This window comes from Rhipicephalus microplus, chromosome 5 (genome assembly GCF_043290135.1).
Source record: "Rhipicephalus microplus isolate Deutch F79 chromosome 5, USDA_Rmic, whole genome shotgun sequence".
In the NCBI taxonomy this organism is placed as follows: Eukaryota; Metazoa; Arthropoda; class Arachnida; order Ixodida; family Ixodidae; genus Rhipicephalus; species Rhipicephalus microplus.
The window spans coordinates 37,461,761-37,482,408 of NC_134704.1; the positions used below are offsets into that span (position 1 = coordinate 37,461,761).

A 20,648-nucleotide genomic window follows, 5' to 3' on the forward strand; every position below is an offset into this window, starting at 1 on the left:
AAGTCCGGTGTTTTACTTACTTTGTATGGTGCGAAAGTATAAATAAATTTCGCGCGTCACGTTCAAATTTGCCGCCAGAATATGCTGTAGGAGCTCTGTTTTCAACCTCCTTTGATTAATGTTCTCTATCGGTAAATGCTTGCTCTCACAATCTTAGAAAGTGTACATCGAGTATCACTGTCTAATGCTGATGCCAGACACATTCGGCTATTTGGTTAGGCGGCGCCACTTAACTCCTTGGAAATAAACGAGCTTCCTAAATGTCAACGGCAGAGCCCACAACAGCTGCGGAGGGGAGGTGCCGTCGCGAGACTACGAAACTAGATTCAACGGAGCGCCCTTGCACGATCGCCTGATTCCTAGACGTTTTTTTCGACCAACTATGCTTAGGAATTCCGCTTGTCAATACAGATAGCATCACTGCGAGCTAGAGGAGCAGCTACTGGACGCAAATTCGGCACAAAGATTTTGATGCTGCAGGCTTTGTGCTGCCAAGGCCCGACGTTGGACGTCAAGTTCCCTGGCACGCCGCCGCCGCTCGTGACTGTTAGTCGGGGCGTCAAGATGCTACTGACTACGCGAGAACTGTGCACGCCGAAGCGCTGAAAACGAAGAAAAGGCACTGCGCACTCGAATTGCTCAACACCCAACCGCGCATCGAGGTCCGCGCGCCACTTCTCCCAGATTGCGCACCGACAACCCAGTTCGGGAGCGACGGCCCTGCGATATCTAACGGCCAAAAGGAACAAAACGACGAACCCATTTCGCGATCATTTCTTTTTTTTTTCCTTCGTTCCCGTCGCATCTTGTGAAGCTGCGGATATCCGCGCAAGACTGAGCAGTGCTAAAGTGGAGCGCCGCGCAAAACTGAGCAGTGCTAAGTGAGTGGAGCGCTGGTGCAAAGCGAAAGCTGCGATATCACGTCGGAAGACCAACCGAAACGCGCGAACGTCGCATGGGCTCTACGTGCGCGCTCTATCAGTGCTGTAGTACGTGCGTCACTCAAGCCACCGACGCGTGTTGTTGCTACAGCTGGTGCCGTCGCTCGCTTGACCGATGACGTGCGTTCCTGACGGTCCGGCAGTTGGGTGTTGTTGATCGGTGGCGCACACCGGCCGTTCGGCTCATGTCAGGCGCTGCGGACGTTTCGAGTTTCGCGATAAGGACTAAAACGGTTGTCTAGGTGGCGAACGAGGCCATTCTTGCGCGCAGTGCATCGTTTCCTCATTTGTGCACTCTTGCGCGGTGCATCGAGGTGGAGCGGTGGTGGCGGCAGCCGCATTGGATCGCCGTAGAAGAGACGCACCTCCCTCGGGCTGCTGCACCCTGAGGCTGGTCCGCAGGTTTGTATCGGACGCGCACTGCGTGTGCCTAACAGCTTTATTTGAATCATTAGTCGACGCGTCCGTGGTATAACCACTGCTTCACTCCGCGCACATTCGCCTGCTAGAAATCGCGTCGTTTTACTCCTGCAAAAACTGCCCCAATACCCTGTATCTCACAAATTATACCCGTCCGTCATTCGAATACGTGTGGCATGTATGGGCCCGACCCCATCTTTTTCTATGGAAAACAGTGGTTTTATTTCAAGGGCTACATGAATTAGCCACTAGCATTTTCAGCCTTCTAGGTGCCAACTGTGTGAATATCAATGTGTGCTTAATAAAGCTTTTTGGTACAAATTAATCCGGGCAGTGCTATATGTGATACATGCATTCAGGTAAGCGAAAGGAAGTGAAAAATGGTGTGTTATATCATCAAAGAGCAAAAAGAGGACTGTTATTACAAGTTCTTGCATGGTCAAGGTGTCATCTTCATGCTATGATACTTGCTTATATGTTGCAGAATACAGTCATACATAACCAGGTCATCAAGCACAAATGTCATAATGATAAACATGCACCCCCCATTTGACATTTCACGTAAATACCACAAGATTCACATCAGAATGAATTGAGTAAACTAAAACACTTTTGCAGCGCACCTGGTTTACAGCCCATGTTTTGGGACATCACATCGTACGACCAATCTGATTGGCTTCTTAGCATTTGCATGGCACGAGAAAATCATCTGGCTTTGAGGCAACACTTTGAGATCAACCAGAAAAACACATGGCTTGGCCTCCTCAATTTTGGCATACAATGAAGGATTGTGCAGAGTTTTTCTGTAAGTTATGTACCAAGTAGCCCAAGCTCCTTCCGCGGTTTTCTAGTGGCTAAGGTACTCGGCTGCCGACCTGCAGATCACGGGATCAAATCCCAGCTGCGGCGGCTGCATTTTCCGTAGAGGCAAAAATTCTGTAGGCCTGTGTGCTCAGGTTTGGGTGCACATTAAAGAACCCCAGGTGGTTGAAATTTCCGGAGCCCTTCACTACAGTATCTTTTATAATCGTATGGTGGTTTTGGAACGTGAAACCCCAGATATTAATTATTATTATTATTATTATTATTATTATTATTATTATTATAATTATTAAAGGTAAACATACAGCAGATGTCTGCCTGGTTGGGGTAACAGAAACCTAAGGAAGAAGATAAAATTACTCCAAGGTTTATCTTAAAGTACCCAGGATTTTGAAGCTTGACCGGCTTCTTCATCAGAGATGAGAAGGCCCCTTTCACTCATCCTTATCGCCAGCCTTGATGAAGACGAGTACACTTGTCGAAACATCAGCTTGAGCACCCAACCCCTGTTAACGGATTTTCTCATGCAAGCTTTTATCTTCCCTTTCCTATAATTGCTCGGACATCCTTATCTCATGTTTTAAGTTTTGGTACAATTTACATGTTACAAGGGCACTTTCGAAAATGGTAATAGGGTAAACGATAACTACAAGATTGGTTTGAGAATACCGGCCTACTTAACTAATCTCACTATACTTTTGAAGGTAATAAGGGGAACACTAGATAAGGATAAGGTTGGCTTGTGAGTAAGGGCATTATATCTGCTTCGCTGTTGACTGTGTTTTTATTATCATTTGCTTCTACTGCAGGATGGGTGCCCTAGTGAGCAGCTTCTTTCAGACGGGGGGACACTTGTTGTCGCCAGGTGCGTCTGAGAGTACTCGGCGAGTCATCCTGGAGCTACTCGAGGAGATGCGTTCCAGGGAGGCATCTCACATTCACTGGTCATCGATAGAAAGTTACCTCGTACAGATACCAAAGGTACTTTACCACTGCCCAAGTGCTGATACCGTACTCGGAATGTACTGGCTCCAGCAGTTAACTATGCGCAAGCATTCACTGCACACCATCACACCTTGAAATGACGAGAATCTACAAGACTAGCAAAATAGTCCAGAGTTTGACAGAACATTGTCTGGCAAGGGGCACACATTTCTTGCAAATAAAGAAACACTCGCCGAAGTTTCACTGAAAAAAAGAATTTGTGACGTTTTCGAAACCACTATTCGGGTCATTGTTAACATTCAAGCAAATGAAGTTGACCTGTGCCTTTATGTGCACAGTGGATGGCGCAATGATCTGATGTAAGTATCGGGTAGATTTTCACGTGTCCGATTACGTGTATGGGTCTTCAAACGGATTAATTGCGATTCCAAAGGAAGGCGGGATGACAGAGTCTTTAGGGTCGACGACAGTTGCTAGTACGTACAGGCGCACACAGCATTTTCATTGCAAGCATTCCTATGCTGTTCCTTTCAATGCATGCCTCATTTTAGTTCCTGGCCTTGTCTTTTTAACCAACCAAAAAGAAGGAATATAAAAGTTTTTTGGCAATGCTCTCTGTGGTTGTGTACAGTTTTGCCTAGCTTGAGTGTTTTACTATGCACTTACATATAAGTACATGGGTGCTATTGCATTTTGCCTCTGTTTATACACAACATTATTGAATCCACTCCCCATGCCTAGCAACGCAATGACATATACCCCATTGCCACCATGACGGGGGTATGATAATGGTAATAAACAGCAATGCAGTGCACTGAACTTAGGTTACTAACGAGCACATAGTTACTTGAAATATGTGCATCTTCGTTGTGCGGAAGACATCTCCAAACGATAAAGAATGGCGTATATGATGATATTGAACAGCATTGCACTGCGTTGAACTTACCAGTGTGCATGTGGTTGTTTCACAATTATACCCATCTTCATGTTAGGGTGAAAACGTCTTGTCAGTGGTGGGTCCGGACAACTACAACCTGCTTCAACGTGCCATTGGCTTCAACTGTGTTGAACTGGTGCGCTGGATTCTGGGGCGAGGCTGTGATGTGAACCGAGGCGTTTGCAGCCTGCCACTGCACATTGCTGCCCTGCAAGGCAATGAAGAAATTGTTGAGCTGCTGCTAAAACATGGAGCTCGTGTTGACACTGAGGCACGGATGTGCTTCCCAGGTCCGCATAATCAGGTAAAATGAGCTTCGCTTCTGAAACCTGAAAAGCAAAAATGATGTTCTGAGATAGTTGGCCTGCAGGTTGATCTGCAAACATTGGCTGGCCTAAAGCCATGTGCCACTAGAGAGCCACAGGTTGAGATAAATATGCGAAAGCTTAACCATGAAGTATTCTGCAGAGTAGCGAAAGCCATTTCCCAAACATTTATTGACAATGAAGCTTATCTAGACTCATGGTGCAGTTTTATATATTTGTGATTGTGTATTTTGTGTATGCATACACAACTGTTGTATATACGAAGATCATATTCAACCCTGTGCCTATCTTATTACACACTTTTTTTTTTTGCTTGATGTGGTTTGTATATGGTTAAACCCTTGACTTGTGAAGTGTCATTTTCTTGGAAGCATAACTACAATACTGTTCATTTCAGTTGTATCTGATATGTTCAACTAAAGAACGTAACGTGAAAGTTGAAGGAGCTAACGTTCAGTAGGGTGGCATCAAGGGGGCATTTTTTTATATAATACTTATGGCAAAATACCGCCCATTTCTTCTTCAAGTTTTGTTATCGCCCCATTACACCGACAATGCTGCTGTGATGAAACTGAGCCGAATGACCGAGAACCATCGAAATAATCTTAGAACCTTTCGATGCGATTAAGCGTATGATGCGAACATTACTGTTTATTCAAGAACTTACGTAGCTGCTAGGGATATCACTCTAATATTTCACGATAGATGTATAAATGTCGATGCGCTTCACCGCTTGTCAGATTATCGACGGCCGACTTCCTGTATGCCGCTATCAGTGCCAGTGTGTATTGCTGTAATCTGACTTTCCGTTTACCGACCACAAGTTCGGCGAAATGCAGAATTTTTTCTTGAACACTCCAGCCTCTGCCTTTGTCAAAGTCATGACCACGTGGCAATACTACTCCAAGCAGAGATGCGACAGTCAGTCATGTATTGTTTAAACTTGAGCTGCATTACAACTAAAAGCACCATGGTGGCTTAGTGGATAAGGTATTTGGCTGCTGATCCGCAGGTCGCGGGATCGAATCCCGGCTGTTGTGGCTGCATTTTTGATGGAGGTGAAAATGCTGTAGGCACAGGCCGTCTGCTCTGATTTGGGTGCACGTTAAAGAACCTCATTCAGTCCAAATTTTCGGAGCCCTCCACTACGCCGTCTTTCATAATCATATGGTGCTTTTGGGACGTTAAACCCCACATATCAATCAATATCAAACAATTAAAAGTGTTGCAATCTAGTGGCCTATTTCTATTCACTTGTAGCTACCAAACTACCAACGTACACAGTGATGCCCATGCCTTTTTGAACAGTCATTCGCTTGTTGCATTACAGTTACTAACAAGGCTTTTTGTTCCTTCTCTGTCCTTTTGCACGTAAGGTGTGTGAGCTTTGCAGTTCAGTGGGAGGCACTGGGCCCTCTTCTGACCGCTACTCTGAGCGCCTTCAATCTGCAGAGTACTATGCCATTGACGGCGACCATTCAGACATCTTGGAGCTCTTGTTGGCTCAAGGGGAAGACAGCTGGCTGCCCTGGCAGCAGAAGCGGCCCTTGCTGCATCTGGCCTGCGAGCGGGGTGCCTGGAATTGTGTTCGCTTCCTAGTTGCCGAACGCTCCGAGGAGCTCAATCAGTGTTATGACGAGTACTACCCCATCCACCAGGCTGCGCTTCAGGTGTGCATTTTGTATCATTTGTTTCATTCTTTACCCGCACCTTAAAATTATTCCCTCTGAAATTCTTGTTGCTTGAGCAATCTTAGTCATTAATAGTACAGTCAACCATTCCGGAAAGTGATCGACGAGAGGGAACGATTGAGAGCTCAGCAACTGCAGTCTATCTTCTAGTGTTAGCATAGTTTTTAGACTGCAGTTGCCTTACTTGTAAGAGTGCCTTTGTCATCGCAAACACCATTTTACAGCTGTGTTACTGATTCAAGTGCGCCAACGATGGGGCTTATGTAATTTAATTTTTACTGGCATTACACTTACAGGTATTGCATTACTGTTATATAAGAAGAATTTATGCTATAGCTGCTTCTCAAGTCTAATTTACTGCCAAAATCTAAGTTCCTGAATAAGACCAGTCGGTCACAGGTTACTTAGGTCATGACAAAAACATCTTCAAACCAGAATGTCGTGCGACACCTCAGTCAGCAAACAAATACCAACGTCCTAGAAAAGTACATAATTGGAGCATTCTGCCAGTACACACCATGTCATCTCAGCTTGGCGGTTGATAAAGACACTTAGAGAGAGCTAACTACTAACACAGTAAAAACGACGACGAAAGAATGAAAGGCAGCGCAATAGAGGACGCAGAACAGCAGTGTTGATGACAAAGCGAAGGCAGGTTAGTCAATATTCAATATGAGAGATAGATAAGTAAATTTGTACAGGTTATATATAAGCAACCAGTTAGATGCAACCATATTGGTCGTAAGTGATCATATCAAAGAGATTGCAGACATAGGATGAAGTCAGTTCATGCATGACAGTGGTAACTGGAAACAACTAGATGAGGCCTTCATCCAGCAGTAAACATAATGAGGCTGACAATAACGAAGCCTGAAATAGTCAAAGGTCTAAAAATATGCCAACATGCATAAAAACTTCACCCTGCTGACGCTAGCTCATGAATCGCACATAGAGTGCATTTCTTGTATTGTTTACAAAGCTGCTGTGACACAGCTGTCACCATCGTATTGTCTGTGGCAGTCAATCAAACAGAACACAGTTTGGCTGTTGCTGTCAGCTCACAGCTGTTATGCCGTGTGCCTTAGTGCCTTTGTTCCCTTGATTGTAAATATAATGCACTCAGTGCGAATGCTTTCGCGTTAGTGTTTCTTGTCGAGTCCCCCAAAACAAATACATTGGGGCTCCGTCAAATCAAAACAGCGAGACAGAATTTGTTGCATAAAGCAACACAAAGCTTTAAGTGGAAGTTGGACTTAAGTGTAACCTGGAATCGTGAGAAGAGTAAAACAAAAACATATAAACTAATTGACACAGGTTTCTTTTTATAAACTAGAGTTTTCATTCTAAGAGTGCCGCACCAGCGGAACTAATTTTCAAACTTTGCAATTGCTCTGGATTGCTTATGTTCACGCATTTCCCCTTGTAGGACAAGAAGTTCTTGGAGTTGCTCATACAGTGTGGGGCCGAAGTGAGTGCTCGCACAACGACTCAGCAGCTGACTGTGCTCCACGTGGTGCTTTTGCTGGGGAAGAAGTCTGCCGAGGAGACACTATCGGTGCTGAGGGCCCTGCAGGACCATGGCTGCCGCGAACTTCTCAATGAGCCCGACAGCCTGGGCAACACACCTCTGCACGTGCTGATTGTGCGCTACGCGTTGGAGGAGTCTCGACTTGGCTACCAAGAACCTCGCCCGTGGACTAAGTGGGACATGCTTCATTTAGTGCGCTACCTGCTACAGAGCGGTGCTGGGCCTAGTATCAATCGACCGGGGAACAGTGCATTGGCGTGCGTTCTTCGCCACGTTCGCGACTGGGAGTTCCGTTACGAACTGCTGGACATGCTCCTCCAAAACGGTGGCGATCCGAACTGTGTCGGTCGCGACGGATCGGCGCCACTCATGGTTTGTCTGGTGCCTCTCATCAACAAGGATCCACTGCATTCTCTCTCTCACAACAAAAAGGTGTTCTACCTCAACTCGGTGCGTTTGCTGTGCCGGTACGGGGCAAACCCGAACTGCAAGTCGCGCAGCAACCTGACTCCCATGCATGTGCTGGTTTTCACGGCTAGTGAGTACATTACGTTGAACCGGGAGGACGACAAGCGCAGTGCGTTCACCTTCATCCGACAGCTGTTGACAGTGCTTCTTCAGCACGGACTGGACCCCAATGCCCGCTTCTCGCAACGAATGCAGCACATCTTGCTGGCTCTGTTGGACTTGGTGCAAAACGCGAGGCTCCCGTCGGACTTGGAACACGTGCACGCGCTAACACTCGCACTCCTCGTGCACGGTGCAGACCCGGACGTGCAAGTCAGCTCGTCAGACCCAGTCATTTGTCACTCGCAGAGCTCTGTGTTCCTCAAGAAAGCTTCTAGCCAGGTGAGCACATATTATGACACGCTTAAGAGACATGAACTGTATGACCTCGTAATGGCAATAGTCAATGGGATAAGTAAGCGTTCTTAATTACGGTGCAGGCATTGTGTGCAGTGAAAACAGTGACTGCATGCCATTTGCATAGTGCAACCAGATAAAGCTAATTATTCTGTATATATTGCATGTGGAAAACTGATGTTCATGTAAAATAACTCGGCAATAAATAACTAGACGTCTTAAAAGTTTGCTAATATTTAAAGGCAAGCTTGACATCTTCAGTTTTAACGTCACTTCACATCTTCATTGTAATTTTGGTTTAGACATTCTATAGGGCATGCTCATACTTTGTTTTGCTATCTGTGTTTTTTTTTGTTGCATTCTCAAAGCACCCGCATGTTGCAACTCGAAATGGTAGAAGCACTTCTCCACTGCAATATGCTCACAGGGAGAATCATTCCATGAACAACGAAACTGACCTTGTATTTCTTCATCTTAAGTGCCTCATCGATATGCATGAAACTAGTTATGCTATATTTGTCAACCATTTACTAACAGTGAGACCATATGGTGCATCAATATATGTTTGATATTGTGTCAAGATCTGTACAGAAAAGTCAAATAGGTGTTTCACAACTGCATTTGTATACCTTGGTAAATGCAAACCTTTTTAGCCCGCGGTCATATGTACTTTTTTTTTAAATTGAGAGTAATGCAAAGCCGCTTGCTTCAATTCTACATGTTTAGTATGTAGCAGAGTAACCTTCAGGCGCCAAGAGTGGATTGCAGGGGACATTCGCGTGATCTAATCCTGGGCAACCATGAGTTATCTCTTTAAGAAAGCCTACTTGTGATGCCAGTTTCTTTGCAAGAACTTTTCTGACTAGTTAGTCCATTTTTATTGAATACCCACAATCGTTTTTCTCCAGCTAGATGTGTTCTGCCCTATTTTCAACAATGAATTTTTACACAACAAATTTAACATATGTGTGCATTTTAAAATTCTAGTTTTTACCAGGAAAGTCAGTAAAGAACAACAGTACGTTCCGAAGCAAGTAGCAAGCTTTTTGGATTTAATTGGAAGCACACATTTTGTGACACATCACAAGTGAACTGATGCAAAGAACGTTATTACTGGCTCTTTGTTCAGCATTTGTACACGAAACCTACACATTGCAAAGCGACTTACAAGAAAGACAAATGCAATGTTATTTCATTTCTGTTATGCTGCCATCTCCAGGTCCTACACTATTACATCCATCAACTGAGCCGCAAACACGACCTCCTCAATGACCCCGAGCAGCGCTTTGCCGACCTCATCCGACTGTTCTACTACACCATGGACCATCGCAAGCTCTACAGTTGTCTCAAGAGTTTTCTGAGCCAGCCGGCCATGTTGCCTCCAGTGACTGCTGGTTGCATCACACAGCTGCTCAAGTCCATGTACAGCCAGCCACGCTCGCTCAAGCAGATAGCCCGAGTTGCCATACACCAGGCCCTGCGACACCAGGTTGCCACGCTGGTGGGAAAACTCTCGCTCCCAGGACCTTTAAAGGAGTACTTGCTCCTCGACTGGACGCCTTAAAGCTAGCACACTTGGCGACATGATTGCCATAGCAGTGGTGCGGTGTTTTGTCTCTGCCTTCTCAGCGTGAAAGAATTACGGTGTGTATACACGAGGACAGTTAACAAAGATTCACAGACAACACGTGCAGGCACTGTGTGGTTTGTCAGCTGCACGGCTTTGCCGTTATCTGTTTGCACTGCAATTTGTTTGTTTTTAGTGTGTGGTACACAGTCCATGAAAGAGAACTGTTGGATCTCTCTGTATGTATGTGGTCAAGCGTGGCCTTCTCTCGTCCCTATACTTCCCTCCTGTGTTGTTGCTTTTTTTTTTTCCCGCTGAAGTAAGAAAGTTCGTGCTTCAATTCTGGCTGCGTTAAAAGGTCTTCCTAATGCTGCTGACCTCTCGTGTATCTCTTTTTCAGTGCTTTTTTATCTTGTGCTTGATGCTCTTTCGTCAGTTCCCTCATTTCCTGCCATGGAGGCAAAATGCAAACAATATAGGTGTAATTACAAAGCAATATTTTTTGCTTAACTACCCTAAACAGATTGAGCTTGTGCAATGACGTGTGGTGCATACTATCGGTTTTTATGATCAATTTGAAGCTTGTACCAACTTGTAAGTCACTGCTTGAAATCTTACTGTCGAGTTTTGACCTGTTACAGGGGTGCTGCCTTGCGATTTCCTATTAACGTCTAACATCCACAAGAGTGGATGATCTTTTATGCATGCATTGCAAAAGGAGCCACTTCTGACAGAGGAGCAATATGGTGCCACAATATGGTACCAAGAACTGCTGTGTTTGAATGTTACGCACAAAGCAACTGAAAGGTTATTGAACTGGAAAAAGAAGTATTCAAGCTGCAGGAAGTTGAGGGGTAAAAACACAGGTCCACGAGGAAATGAAAGCATGTTTGTGTTGTCTGTTCTGTTCCTTTTTGCGTTCACGTTTTCATTCAGTAACATCTCTCGATTATTGGTTCAGTTTTCTTGGCTGCCCAATATGTTTACAGTGATGGATGCAAAATGAAAGCATCAAATGCGAAAAAGTTTCGAAAGGGGCCAATTTAGAGGGAGTGAACAGCCATGGTGTCACATTTCTCATGAAAGCCTTCTCACTTTAGATTTCAAGAGATATCGTTGTTTAACAGGTGCATTTAGATTTTACTGTTACACAATCTTGAGTATAGTTATACTTCTTGTAATCACGCATAGCTCAGTCTTGTTACGATGCAGAGATGTTGCGGCAACAGGCGTCTCATTAAATAAGTTGGAAAACAACACGCCAAGAGTAATGAAGCTCTGTGAAGGGAGTAAAACTGCATAAACCTATGCAGTGGCAGAAAATCTGCCCTTTGTATAATTTCTTATGCATACAATAAACATATTACATATCCTTACTGTATATTTAACACAAGCAAAATTGAAACAAATCAATTTCCTGCAAACATTTGACATTCCGTGGGTCATATTGGCAGAAAGAAAACAGTGTCAAAACTTTTCTTCCCTGTATTATTCTTCACACGTTGCAGGCAAAGAGGTGAAATATTAAGCACTGACAAGACTAGCATTGTGATTAATACTGCAAGTGCTAAAGGGCGAACACTGCAATGTAATCAGAAAAAAAGCTTGGAGACGTAAATTTACAAAAGCATTTGTATTTCAGGGGAACATTAAAGTTTTATAAAGAATTTAGAGGTAAAGATAGATTGTTTGTGAAGAAAAAAAATGTATAACAACAATCATTAGTGAAAGGTGTTGCTCGAGCACTGGAGAATTGTTTAATAATGGGTGTGAGGCTATGCAACATTGTGGGCGCCAGTGCAGGATATGCTTCAGTACTGGACCTTAGGAAAAACTTCTACAGGGTACTACTTCTACATGCGAAGATTCGAGAACTTGAGATGTTAATGACAGGTTCAACACCTTTAAAATGCCTGAAGTTATCAGTGCATAAAAAAACTGTTACTGAAGAGTACTGATGTGTAATGAAGGTACTTTATTAGGCATGTTCTATTCAGATTTAACTGTATGATCCAGAAAAATGTGCCTTTGTTTATTGATCATGGTACTGGACGACACAATAGCATGTTATGCATAATTCAGATCTGCATCGCTTCCTCCCAGTAATGAACTTATGAGCAGGTTTCAATCAAACACTGTTGTGTGCTTATTTGTATTGACACTGGTGCACTGTAGATGCTTTAACTTCTTGTGCAGTTAGCTCTGCAGTGGTTTTTTCATCATGGTACAATACCAAACAAAATAGAAAAGTTTTGTTCTCTTTCTCGTACGAGCTTACTGAAATGTCCAGAGGGCAGAACCAAGCATTATGCTTTTTCTATATTGCTGTAGTATGTGCAGTAAGGTTGACAGAAATTTCACAGCAGGACCTGGAAACGTACAGTAATAAAAATTTTTCATTTTATGTTTCTCAAGTTATCAAATTTAATATTCTTAGAGGAAGTGCTTAGAATGTCAAGAAGTTAAGCTAGCCTATAAGGATTCATAATGTGAGAGGGTAAGATGTGACACACACAGACACAAAACAAATGCATTGCTTGCGCACGAATGCATGTAGCTTGATCTCGTTTTTTTTTTTTTTTCTCCTTCAATCTCGCTCCCACATTTGAGATGTCATGTCAACTACCTCGCTTCCTAACACCTGAATGCCCATTCGCTTCCTGGCACTGACTAAAAATGTGTAACCTAGGTGGTGTGACAACCAACGCAGCTTGCAAGTGCAAAATGCATTTCTGAGGTTGACCAGGTTACCACGTTAACTATGCAGGACTGTTCTGCACTGCTTGATTCCTTAAATAAAGGGCTCAGTCAAGTGACTTGGCAGCAAGTTCCTCGAAACTTGTCTCACATGTCTTTGTAGGCCATGCTTGGTATTTTAGTGTCTATCCTAACTGATGGAGAAGCAATTCATTATCATGATACTACTGCCATGGTGGGCATTTGGATGCTGTAGATTGGCGAGAGGCTATTTAGTGGGATGCCACGCTTCCCAGCGAATGTGTCGTGCAACTTGTACAGTATGCCTTGTGGTCGGCGCTGGTTCACCTTGCATCTCTTGGTTCTACCCTCTTCCCACGTGTTTCAACTGCCACAGTTGTGTTTTGAAAAGCTCTTTCCAAAACAAACTTATGTTTGGTCTTTTCACCTCAAACACTGCATTTCGTGTGTGTATTCGTAAAGGAATACGAAGGGCAAAGATTGAATCAATCTGTAACATTGCTACCATGCTAGAAACATGGTTTCTTATGTGTTGTTAAATTTCTTATCAGCCATCCCAAGCTATGCCAGCTCTTTAGGAAGCCAGGTACTTCAGAGAGCTATTGCCTGCATTGAGTCATCGAACTGCAAACCCCCATTTGGTGCCGCATTGCTACAAAGGTGCCAACAGAGTAGTGCAAGGAGGTTACAGCAAGTTTCTATCTATTAAAATCCAATTAACCTGGCCCAACTGTAATCTGTTTCTCTTTGAAATGCAAGTTCCTTATTTTTCCGGAAGTTGTCTATTGGTGGTGAACACTTACTCTGTTTTGGCATTGTGCAAGGCTAGCATAAATTATTTATTCATCTTGGAAAGGCTATATTTTCAAAAGTACTGAACAGGCACAGATGAAATATACATGAAAAGAAACGCTTACTCACCAAGTTTCTGTTGTGTCTTGCATGTGGCACCACCACCACTACAGCAATCCTTAGTCGAGTTCAAAGAACGCATCAGTGCTGCAGTGCAGACAACTGACAGGACTGCATTACGAAATGTATGGAATGAGCAAGATTGTTGTCTGTCTAGACATGTGTGACCATACGGGCATGTATTGAATGTTTGTAGAGGGTGTATTAACAAGGCAAATTTGTGTTTCTTTTTGTATATCTTTCATGAGTGTGTGTGCGTGTAATAGTTTCGAAAGTATAGCCTTTTCAAACGACTGAACCAATTATACTGGCACCGTATTTCTAATCATGTACCAGTCCTGTCCCACACTTATGCCATTTTCTGGCTCATGAAAGCTTTGTGCACAGTGTGATGAATGGCATAGACCTTCCGTATGAATCCCCCATTTCTACAGCTTGATTTAATTTTTGCCTTTGGTACCTGGTCTGAAAGGTTTATATCTGGAGCAGCTAGCAACGCTGCAAGTGAAGTGTTTACAGAATATGTCGTAGTTCTACGCACCTCTGGTGGCACAAGCAGGAAACTTGGAAGTGCATGGCATGTACTCTGTGCTCTGGACACACAGACTACAACTTGTGGCACTGAGTCACATCTAAACAAACAGACAAAAAAAAATATGCGCCACGTCATGCATCACCAAATCTTAGGATGCAACGTGCCACCATTTTGTAAAGTGCAATGTGTCCAGTGTTTTGCATGTTTGCATACACTTTCTACACAGTGCACACTTTCTTCTATTCTCATGTTTATGATTGAAGGGCTTGCACTTTCATTCATGCATATATATACCTGTAACATGGCTGTTATGGCCTCAAACGTACGTCAAACACTGCCACAACTGTAAAACCGGATGGTTTCTATGTGTACATAATGTGCAGCATGTTCTGCTGGACAGTGCAAAAGTGGTAAACCGACGAATCAAGTCGTAATGCAAGTGTTTAGAGACTTGTGTAGTCTCTCTCTGGTTAGGAAGAAGTGTGTGTGTGTGTGTGCCCTTCGTAGCATTTCTCTCTCTTCTGGCAAGGCACATGACATGAAAAGCTTTTTCAGCTTGTGAACCTTACAGAAATCCTGAAATAATTCCTCTGTGAAACTGTACATTGATAGCCAAAATGATGGTGTGATTGCCCAAACTGGATTTGGCGGTTTCCATCAGCACGTGCTCATTTTGCACTGTTGGCACCAGAAAAAAAAATTTGCATTTTCTTGAGTTTAATAGTACTGTTAGTATTTATACTGGGCCCATGAACGCTCTCCAACAGGAGAAAGACGAAGCTGTGGACTTGTATCCTCTACAATTTTGGTGTTGAACATACCTCTTTGAATATACCTATATTCAAGTTTGAATCGCTTTTCATCTTGAACAGGCTGTTACCTAGAAAAGTCCTCTTTTGTCGATTTCGTTCTGTATCGCTAAAGCAGAGCTGTGTATTGGTTTACTAGCGTAATTTCGATACATTGTGGTTCCCTGTGTATGTAATAGCTGTTGTGCCTAGTTTGAGGGTTTGCAAGAGTAAGGCTGCGTGTGAACGTCACGGATAAAAAAGCTGGCAGAGTGGTTTTTCTGTCATCTTCTCAATATTATTACAGAGTTTATGCTGTGATCTCTGTGTGCTTTAAAAATGTCATTCAGCAATGTCATTTCACTTAAGATTTCACTGAAACTGTCAACGAGAGGGTGCTTACCGCACATATTTCAATTCAGTGAGGCCCTTTATGTATTGTCTTGTTGCCAGCATTGCAAAATCTAGCTGTGATGTTAGCCCCTCGAGAATGTCTTTTGCACTTTAGTGGTGATAAAAAAAAAAACAATGTATACTTCATAAAGTTCTAAAGAGGAATATCATTTGAGCTCTATCAGACTACCCTTCAATATTTAAGAAAAGAAAAGGAAAATGTCTCTCATATCAATAGGGAAGCAAATGAGAAAATGTGCAAAGAAAACGTGTAGGTGTTTTAAAATACTATCTGCACTAGCTAACTGGGACATCATGAATTTTGAGGGCGTTTGCTCAGGCCAACACAACTTGATTGGTTAACTAGACTGAGATTCTAAATGTGCCAGAGACCGACTTTTGGTGTTTAGGAAGTCTTAGAAATGTTTACTGTGCCATAATAGCATAAGCTCGAGAGTGTGTGATGTTGCAGTAATTTGGGGTCTGCAACCTCTTGCTGAAAGATGAACAGTTGAAAAGAAAAAATACAATAATGGTCAAGACTGATTAGGAAATTCTTGACAGTGCCCCAATAACTTGCAAGGGTCCCCTTCTTGCATGGGTTACAATAAAAAGACGGTAAAATTGCACACCGGCTTTTTTTTTTTTTTTCTAGACATTAGCTGTGCCGAAATCAAGCGATTGCCTGTTTTACATTATCAGACTTCTAAATAGGTGCCCTTGCAAAACATCTTACACCAAAAACTGTGAGTGGCTCTGTCCACATCCCCGCGTTTCAAGAATAGACCAGACATGCTGGATTAACATAAAGTTGGTTGCCGGGGCTATGATAAACACACAATTCTTTTATCACATGATGGCATTACCCACTGCCCCAAAACATAAATGGCAATAAATTAGATGAAATTATGGTTAGAATCGAAAATTAAATATAATGGAGAGATTATTTTTAATATGTATTTAGGACTAGCCAAGCTGACAATAGTATTTAATTGTAGAAAAATGAAAAATAACGCTGGACAAGGATACGATCTGTACTGTTCAGTACAGAAAGCAGTAAATGCAGGAATTAATAAACATTTTTTTTTATATTGTCTAACATGTTTAGCTTTAAAGGCCTACAGTCATAGGCCCACCCTTGGGCCACTGAGCACACATGCTGCACCGCCACTGAATTTTTCATTTGTAGAAATTAATAAAAACGACAACTGCAGACACTTATTTCACTTGGCGTTCCAAACCTAGAGCACAAGTGCGTCCTTGCATATCTCCATTAATTGGCCTTTTTATGCCGTAAAAGTGTTGCAACTGCTGAAAAAATGAAAAGTCTGCAGATGAAAGCAAAATGTGTTTTCGTGTAAGCCCGGATCAGTTCCTGAACAGTAAAAACACACTCAAACCCACGTGCACTTTTCAGTTAGCATAAGATCTAGGTGAATAAATTCTTGAATAAAATTTTTTTAACAGCAACTAAAGAAACTGCTGATCATCACTTTGTTTCCAACTTTTTTTTTTAAATTGAAATCTTACTCTGTTGGCCATTATTTCTTAAGTGAAGGTACGTTACACAAAATAGAACATGGCTAAGGGAGTAAAGCCCTCGAAAACAGCAAAATTTGATCGGGCAAGGGAATAAATGGTTAATTTAAGGAACCTATTCCAAGAGGCTTTTCTAAAACTCATGCAATATATGCATGACCAACAAGAGGTTACACATTTTAAATGGCTTGAGGGAAAATAAACATAGAAAATAATGAACCCAAGGAACAACTGAGCTCAAAGGCTATAATCAAGCTTTACATCAAACCAGGCACAAGCAAAAACATATAAAATGGCCCATTAAAGTATGTTTAAAAGGCCACTGGTACATCACTATTACATAAATTAAAAAAAAATTTCCTATGTCAAGGGCCTAGTTGGCTAACTTTATGAAAATGTGAGGATCTTGAGAATGTCAGCCAAGGAAAATTTTTTTTTGAACTGTCTCTCAATCTTTTGTGTTCACTGAATGACAAAAAGTGCCAGTAGTTCCTGATTTGCTTTACGCGTAATCCAGAAGTTATGTTCACAAAACTTATTTATGATAACACTACGGATTAGGCTCGAAATCAATAGTAAGGGCCACACAACTTCTTTTTTCACATGTGAAGGACTTCTCTGCTGTCACAGATTCAATTGCATTTGCACATGATTGAAACACTGCACTCTAGCAGAAGTCTCACCTGAAATACTTAAGTTGAATCGAAGCTGTTCTTTCGTGATACACGTAACAATTGAGCCTGTTTGAAAGAACAGCTGTCATGACTCTGCAGTTCCTAGCTTGGGTTTTTGAGGACTGCTTGAAGGTTCTTTTCTGTATGTTAAACTGGAGAGGCTATCTAAATCTTCAACCTCTATCAAACATACACCGATTTCTAATCCCCAAGTATGCAGTCTGCTGCAGCGAACCAACACTTTTAAGTTTTACTCCCGCGTAAAGCAGTTGCATTCATATCTGACAGAATTCCCTCATCAGGAAAAGCATGCAAGGGCCATCTGTCACAGAACTAGTTAATTCGATAAACTTAGTAGAGAACGAATTCTCAGCTATGGAATGGACCTCTCTGAATTAATTCATATCCACCTCGAGTGTACTGACAAAACCGCTGCAATGTGGGAAGTATCATTTGCAAGGTAGTTCGAAGCATTTTTTTTTCGTGGTTTCTATGCTAAAACACAACTTGCACATTGTTTGCCGCAGTGTACCAGCATCGAAAGCACTTATATCTCACAGAGAAGATTTAAACTTCTATTCAGGTTAAGCAAGTACTTTCGGCACCTTTTGCTTCATCATCTTAATGAATACTTTTTCTGGAGGACAATCCTCCGTAAAGAAAGGTCCTTTGAAGTCAAGGTGGAGCATTCAAGCTTTGCCATACCAGCAATTGTCAAGCCCATATGTCAGGAGAGCCACCTGTCTTGCACTGTTGGTCATGACTGGCCTATCGAATCGTAGATTGAAGACGTTAAGTGCGAGATTTCTACTATGCTCATAAAATATAACAATTTGCACATAGTTATGTGCCACGTGTGTGTTAAAAATGTTGCGACGTGTTAGAGGTGTAGCAAGGAGTGTCTGGTGTACACATACTGTGATTTTCACTCAGCAAACTGCCCAAATGCAACCGTAAAGAATGCCTGCATCGAGTATAGTCAGCCTTGACACGGCTTGTAGCACTGGCATTGTGAAGTGAAATATATCTATACTTGTATGCTGCATCTTCCTTTCGCTGGTTTATGTTGCAAAAGCATTTTTTAATCAATCTTTTTAAAGCACATGCTACATCCCATTTAAATTTGCAGTTTTGTTGTTTTTTACTGTTTTGTTTTCGAACTCAGTAAAAATACATAAGATTGAGCTTAAACTTATGCTTGTTCCACTTGTCATAATAAAGAATACTGCCATGCAGCCAAGAACAGCGTCACCAGTGGCATCTACTCATGATACTGTGTCTAACAAGTATTCTTCAAAGCTTGAACGTATTATCTAGATTAACCAGTCTGTCTAAGAACGCAACATTCGTGCTAAATGCTTGTGTATTACCGGGAAATTGAAAAACGTAGCTCTGGGAAGAATGTTGCTTTTTTGCTTGAGGTAGTGTTAAGGCAGGATGAAAACAAAACGAACGTTACATGCTGCAATGGTTCAGTTGACGATAGTTAGATAGTTATAGCGCGAGAACAGAACGGCAACGCAGAGACAAGAAGGACACGAGTGCTAACTTCCAACAGTCCTTCGAGCCCTTCTTGTCCCTGCGTCGTCGTTCTGTTCTCGCGCTATAACTATCGTCATGTCATACCAACTAGCCCAAGCTGCCACACTTTTCGGTTCAGTTGAGTCACACGACATGTCACCAGCAACATTGCTGCTAAAAGCGACTTTCTCGTATTCCAGTGATATGGTAACCGCAGCACATACATTCAAGTCGAAGCTGTTTATCACAAATGATCTTGCACTTCATAGAAGTGCAAGGCAACGTAGAAAATGTTTGTGCTAGCTGTTTGGAAATCTGTACGATTAAATGTTTCACAATGATGTTGTGCTAGTTTTAATGATGAGCATATACAAGCAGCAATGACAGAAATAAAATTTGTTTGCAACTACATGTGTCATTTGTGTCTTACGTTCGATTGGGAAAACTACACTATGTCTTTAGGCCATGCTCTGTACCTGTAGTCTATAAAGGCCCTGCAACACTTTATTCAATGGTTTTATGGAAGGATTTTACACCCCGTGAATCAACTATTGCAAAAATTTTTAGAATCCACCATGTAGAAGCGAAGTGACAGAGATATCGCACGCAGTGATTGCTTTCTCTCTCATCTTGTCCCCAATGAGTGCACTGGAAACTAAGCGGGGAGCGATGGCATGGGGAAAAGAAGTTACATCAAGCCGCATTATGACCTTAAGCAGTCTTTCTTTTTTTCTTCAAACTTGAGATTTATCATCGATGTGACCGCAAGCATGCGCATGAGTATGTGGCGACATCTTGCAGCAATCGCAACAACAATGCAGCTCAAAATGCTCAAACCAGCCAATGGTTGTAAATTTCGGTACATGTTGCGGTGATTTGACTATATGATATCATTTGTAGAAAGAAAAGGAAACGATTTCTAGCAGACTTCGAGTATTCAATGTAAATTACAAGCAACATGCTGCACTATCACGTTTCGCTGGAGCCTTGACTACTGCATTCTGAAGCCTCGACTCGCGTGTTCTCTGGAGCCTCGGTTCTCTGACCATACTGAAAAATTGCTGCAAGGTCCCTTTAATAGAGACAGAAATGGTTCGGGGGAAGGTGACGGCTATAGATGATGAAAAATGTTGCTAAACCGGGAATGCCACCGGGCATATCTTTCTCGGGGCAACAATGAACGAACGCAACTCCTCATTTAAAGCTCAGCATCAAGTCGGCCATTGTAAAAAGCGTTCAAAGAACAGAACAGAAAATGAAAATAAGTTAGTGTAAAGCACCAGAGCCGAGTGTACAAATGCATTAACTTAACACTGTTGCTCTAGAGCCTAATGGAATAGAAATGCCATTGTTTGGTCAACTATGGTGTCATCACAAGCCATTTAAAATTTCCTGCAGTACACAGCAACAGTAACAATAATGACAAAAGAAGTGAGCCCACTACAGCTATCACTCCATAAACAATGATATACTTTACATAAATAATCACACACATGCTTGAATTACCTAAAATTACAAACTAGCCCA

At 42.4% G+C, this 20,648-nt stretch overlaps 1 protein-coding gene across 1 annotated transcript; it reads left to right on the top strand.

Annotated features, from left to right (window-relative positions):
* The first annotated feature begins 183 nt into the window (after positions 1-183).
* Positions 184-19,530, top strand: LOC119174701 (uncharacterized). The gene is made up of 6 exons (XM_037425733.2): positions 184-1,343; positions 2,993-3,164; positions 4,121-4,369; positions 5,768-6,061; positions 7,509-8,459; positions 9,694-19,530. The coding sequence occupies exons 2-6, from the start codon at positions 2,994-2,996 to the stop codon at positions 10,036-10,038; spliced, it is 2,010 nt and encodes a 669-aa protein (XP_037281630.2). The 5' UTR covers positions 184-1,343; position 2,993; the 3' UTR covers positions 10,039-19,530.
* Positions 19,531-20,648: the final 1,118 nt, after the last annotated feature.